General features: G+C 40.3%; 1 protein-coding gene across 1 annotated transcript; it reads right to left on the bottom strand.

Moving 5' to 3' along the window:
* Window positions 1-1,362: 1,362 nt before the first annotated feature.
* Window positions 1,363-4,134, bottom strand: LOC135437088 (transmembrane protease serine 11D). Its single transcript, XM_064694926.1, has 2 exons — window positions 3,345-4,134; window positions 1,363-2,320 (listed from the first exon to the last, which is right to left on the bottom strand). Exons 1-2 carry the CDS (start codon window positions 4,113-4,115, stop codon window positions 1,523-1,525), a joined length of 1,569 nt encoding a protein of 522 aa, XP_064550996.1. The 5' UTR covers window positions 4,116-4,134; the 3' UTR covers window positions 1,363-1,522.
* Window positions 4,135-6,043: the final 1,909 nt, after the last annotated feature.

Here is a 6,043-nt window from a genome sequence, read left to right on the forward strand (position 1 = left end):
TAAAAACGGCCACAGCTACAAATACTGAGCGAACCCCGAGAGTGGGTTTGCGTTGGGCGTTGAACAATGGTCAAGGGGAGGGGTTGGCGCAACAGGGCAGCGGGCTGCGGGCTGCGTCAGCATTAGTTGCGCCTTGGCATTCCACGCGTTGGAGAGGCAATGGCAAAGAGAGAGAGAGAGAGAGACAATTTGTAAAATTGTAGAGGCAGCTGATAAAACGCTCAGCCAGACGACAGAAAGTGTGCGGACAAGCTGCAAACTAACAGCAGCAACAAGCACAACAACAACAACACCAATAATGAAATATGTATGTATATACATAAAAACTGCCTGGAATCGTAGCGCGGTGCCGGCAGGTTTGTGGCATTTTCATTGCTCTTGTGGTTTTGTTGTTACTTGTTTTCGTCTTCTGCCTTTCTCCTTTCGATGCAGCAGCGTAGTGCGCTCTTTTCCGCTCTCTCTCTCACTGCCACTCTCCCACGTTTTAAATGCATGACTGCGCATTGGAAGACTACGCATAGAGAAAGGGATTTCAACAAATGATACTCTTTGGAACGATTGGGAAGAATTAACGCTCGAGAGCGATAGTGAATAAAAGAGCAGCGAAAAGAGAGCAGAGAGCTGTAAATGCGAAAGAGAATGTGTAGTCTAGCATTTGGGCGCATTAAGCGTGAGGAGTTCGGAATCAGATTGCTGCAAATGAATAATCTACACACAATGTTGGTGAACTGAAAGAATCAATGCATGAATGAGGAAAGACACCGATCAGAATACTATGTAATGCTTGTTGTAACCATCACAGAGGACTCGGAATGGTTCATGAAAGGCATATTTAGTTCGACAACATTTAAGATAGGGATAGAGGTGTATAATTACGTGTTAACCTACGTTAAGTTACACCAAACATAATTCTCTGATAACTAAAGAGGGAAGATTAATATTCAAGGCACTATTAGAGTATGACGGCAACAAGAATTGTTTTTTTCTGTCTTGATTTATTGAATACTGTGGCGATTAGACATTACAATGGGTCGTACTTGATATACAGAAAGGTTCTTTGTTGTGTACGGACCAATAAATTCCTTGGAGTTGATGAGTTTATGATCAAGGATGACACCTCGATCATTAATTTGATTACCGGTACGGGGGTTTTGGGGGGAGTTTCTATAGAAAGTCATTTGGTACAGTCTAGATGTAAAAGATTAACTAAACACCAAGAATGTAAGGCATGTAGTACATTACGGGAGGCCAAATCCTTATATGCAAGGAACAACATCTTCGGCACACATTAGCACTCGTAAGTAAATCCATATTGAACGACCCCAAGAGATAGTTTTAGGAAATATGATAAAGAAACTTAAATGTCATTATTGAAATTTATTAATGTTCAATTCCTTATCCATACATATTTTGACTTTATTGAGATCACTTTTTTTTTGTCTTTCTTCCTTTCTTCTAACTCAAACACGAAATCGAAATACACAAGAATTGTTGATAGTATGAGTTCCTATGGAGTTTTTAGCTAGTCGCCCATTTCCGCAATAGTTTCATTGATAAAGTTTCGATAAAAGTTCACACTCATATAGACATCGGGCATCAACTTGTTACCACATTCATATGTCCATACGCTGACGCCGCACAGTTCGCCCCGGATGACCAGCGGTCCGCCGGAGTCTCCGTTGCAGATCGTGCGACCGTTGTAGCCGCCGGCGCAGAACACGTTGCGTGGCATTTTGCGGCCCAGCTTCTGGTTGCATTCCGCTTTAGAAATGAGGGGCACCGTTATTGCTCGGAGCGAGTTTTTGGTCCTGGTAAACTCGCTAGCGCCCCAGCCAGACACGGTGGCTTCAAGTCCGGCTGACATTTTCCGTGTGCAGAGGGGCACATAGCTAACTTCTGGAGTTCTGATAGCGTTTTTAACCTTTATCACGGCAATGTCGGCGATGTACCTCAACTTATTGTAGCTCGGATGCATCTTTAGCTTGACTACGAAGTTTATGATCTCATTAGGGTAGAAAAATATTTCTGAGTTTGTTCGACCGGCGATCACGTGAAATTTCGTATAGTCCGAATTTTCGAAGCAATGAGCCGCAGTTAGAATGTGAAATTTGGTTAGGAGGCTGCCAGTGCATATCATTTTACTGCCCTTGTAGATCTGCACTGCATAGCCACCCAGCTCCTGAATGCTGGTTTCTTGACCCGAAAATACCCTGGCCTTGACAAGATGCTTATCGGTTAGCTCAGTCGTTGCAATAATCGGCGCGATCAATAGACTTAATATCACCGGAATAGGCTGCATTTTGAGCGGGGTTCTGTTTGAAAATGTTTGACAAAGATAGAATTTGTTTTATTGAATCTTGAGTGACACACAAAATTGGTTGGATATGCTTTAAGTGCTTAAATATATTTGTTATACTACGCTGTGCAATAATCAAAAACTTTAACTTTAAGAGGTATATACATTTCACCTTCTTATTAAAATAATATTTTATAAAGTTCATTCAGAAAATATCTAAGTTAACTATTATTATATTTATTACCTTTACTCTTAACATATTTGTAAAATTATCTCCATATATATACAAATTTTTTTTCTGACTGACTGACTGAACGACTGACTGAATGACTGACTGGATGACAGACTGACTGACAGATTGATGATCAACGCACAGCCCAAACCAAAGTAGGAGCGGTTTTACTATTTTCGGTTTTGGGAAATTCCACCCGCAAGAGTGGGAAATTCGGGAAAAACGTTTGTATGAAACAATTTTTGTTTAATATCCGATCCAAAATCATTTTCACAGATTTTTGTTCGATTTCATTTGACGGGTGTCTCACTTTTTCGGAAAATCCATTCTTCCTCGGTAGAAATGTGGATCGAAGATCTGGTTTACCAAAACTCACCCTTTTTGTAGAATCAAAGCGTCCTTGGTGAAAAATGCGGTTGCTTAAGCGTCTATGGAAATTCGATCTGAAAAAATCGGATAACGGTTGATTAAAAGTTATTTGTTTACTATCCGATCATTTCCAACAAACTTTGTGAACATTTATCTGATATGTATTTCACACTTTTCGTAAAATCCATTCTTCTTAAATGAGCCCCGAAGTTTCGGGTGTGGGCTGATTTGTAAAGATATTTAAGAAAATTCATTTGAAAAAATCCCGGTTTTGGTAAACATGTACACATATAATAAAAATACAGTTAATTATTGATTTTATGAAAACCCCAAATTTAAATGAAACTTTAAAAAAATCATTTATTATAAAATATTTGAGGTCAACATTATCCGAATTAGAATTGTTCCAAAATTCAAGAGTTCCGTTCTCCATTTAGATTTTGGTTAAGTGTACATTGTCGCCATTGTCGCTTTTATGAAGTCCCGATAAAAGTAGGCGCTCATGTAGACATCGGGCATCTCGTTGTTGCCGCACTCCCACGTCCATGTGTTGATGCCACACAGTTCGCCATTGATGACCAGTGGCCCGCCGGAGTCGCCTCTGCAGACTGTGCGCCCGTTGTAGCCGGCGGCGCAGAGCACATTGTCGGGCATCTGGCGTTCCATCTTCTGGTTGCATTCGCTGTCAGAGATGAGAGGCACCTCCATAACACGTAGCGGATTGTACTGCAGGGAATATTCGCTGTTGCCCCAGCCAGACACTGTGGCCACATTGCCTACTGATGGCTTTGCCGAGCAGAGGGGCAAGTAGTGCACATTGGGTCCCCAAAGGGGTGCACTTACCGCCACCACGGCGATGTCCGCTACGAACTTGGTTTTCTGATATTCCGGATGTATCTTCAACATAAGCACTAAATTTTTCGTGCTCTCTGTTGCGAAATAATTTCTTGGCGCTGTCTGGCCGGCGATTACGTGATATTTTTGATAAGCCGCTGCTTCGAAACAGTGTGCCGAACTGAGAACATAACGGGCGCTGAGTAGGCCGCCGCCGCATACCAACCTATACCCCAGGTAAATCTGAGCGGCGTAGCCGCCAAGCTGTTCGATGGTCTTTTCCTGGCCTCCATAAATTCTTGGCCTGACAAGCTCTCTTTCCGCTTGCTCAGATCTTGCAAAGAGCATTAAATTGAAAGCCATCAAAATTATTATAGAAAACATTTTGGATTGTTTTCTGTGCCAATCTTCACACTAAACTGTTGGCACCGTCTTAGCTTCTAAGTTCTACTAATTCTATTAGTTCCACTTTAAAGTCTTAGATTACCTGAGTTATATCAATTTTTTCGAGTAGCTAAGGTCATGCGCGTCGAGTCGGCAAGTTTCCAAGAAGAATCTTTTGCATTCTATCTTTTAGTGGGGTGGGGCTTGGAGATGGGTGGGTTAAATTAACCCTTTTTCCTTTCAGAATTTTCATTGGTGTTGTTGGACTTGTTAGAAAATCGCCGCACGTTTTGTTGCCAGTACATTTGCAGTTATGTGCTCATAGCGCACATACACACGCACACGCACATCTCACGCACACACAAACACACGCATACACACACTCAAATGGATACAAGGATATCATATATAGATGTAGATGTGCGTGCGCCTCTTGCCAAATTGTCGATTTTATTATTTGTGTTTATATGATTTTTCAGCTGTTCTGCATTTTAAAGTGCCTGCCAGCGGGTGTACACGCAGCGAAAACAGCACTAAGTTTATGAAAAATGTGTCTTCTTGTAATTTAAGAAAAATATTTTCTAAAAATGTATATTTTCGTGTCATATTTTCTTAATATGAAAAGTTTCTTTAAAACGAAATATATTTGGAAAAATGTTAATTTTATGGAGATTCACCTAAATTTAGCGAACATTTTTTCTAAGTGTACCTGCAGGGGAAAAGCCGCATAGCTATGGCTGGGGCAGGGGCATGGTCATAACATGCGGCGCGCGTCCTCAGCCTCATTTCTTATTATAATGTGAAAAATATCCTTTTACAAATTCAAAACGTTGAAATGTGTGCGATTTCTTTTGTTGCCGCTTTTAACTGCCAACATGTGTGTGTGTGTGTGTGTGTGCGCTCCTATGATACCCGCGTGTATTGCTGCCATAGCAGTTGCCAGAGAGAAGCACGTCCTCACAGAGCGCACGGATATGTTGTCCTACTTATTGAGCTGATGCTTCGGAATATTTATCATTTTGTGTTAAAATATTTTGCGCATCATTTCGCTGTAATTTTCTACATGCTGCATTAGTTGCGTATGCGAAGCTATGCCTCTTCTTTCCTTTACAATTGATCTGCCCACTCATTGTTGTTGATTGCAGCTGAAGCATTATCTGAGCACGGACATCGGAATCTTCTTAAAGCAGTCGTTAAGGCTCGATGTTAATATAAGACTTTTCTTGTATACTCAAGCTCTACTGAGAAAAATACATTTCCATATTATTTTATATTTACATTCAGTTGAAATTGATGTGATTATTTTTTAAGATGTTAAGAAATTATAGCTATTATTTTTTTGTAAAAATGTATATACTTTTTATAATTAACAAGATTACTATTGGATTAATTAATAGCTTAAGCTAGTTAAGTGTAAGGGAAAAATATGTAACAAGGCTTACTGCTATTCAGGCTAAGATGTACAAAGTTAAGACTCTAATGCGAAAACTTTTTAATTACGTCGATTATATCAAAGTGTTACTATAAGTTTTGGTTTAGAGAATCCTGTCAGGTAGATTCAGTAGATGGCACTGTTTGAGTGTTCTCTTTCTTGCCCTAGAGAGCCAAGCTCCAGTATTGGGGCACCTTATTCTTCTTATCCTTCCAGTAGAAGCAAAGCGAATTGCTAGCGGGATGGGACGGATTATGTCTGCTACTTTGGGAACTCTTAGGTACCTCTCGATATTCCTAGTACGCAAATACCAAGCACTGCAGATTCCTAATTTTCGTCATCTATTTGAAGGAGCGAAAAGGATCTTTATAATCACTCAGATAACACACACAGACACAAATCTTGGGAAAACAAAAGAATGTAATTTGAAAGAGAGAGATAGAGATAGTAATAGAGAGAGAGAGAGAGAGAGAGAGAGAGAGAGAAAAAAACTTTT

This window comes from Drosophila montana, unplaced genomic scaffold (genome assembly GCF_035044405.1).
Source record: "Drosophila montana isolate Dmon_TW-CO22-7 unplaced genomic scaffold, ASM3504440v1 contig_3733_1, whole genome shotgun sequence".
NCBI lineage: Eukaryota > Metazoa > Arthropoda > Insecta > Diptera > Drosophilidae > Drosophila > Drosophila montana.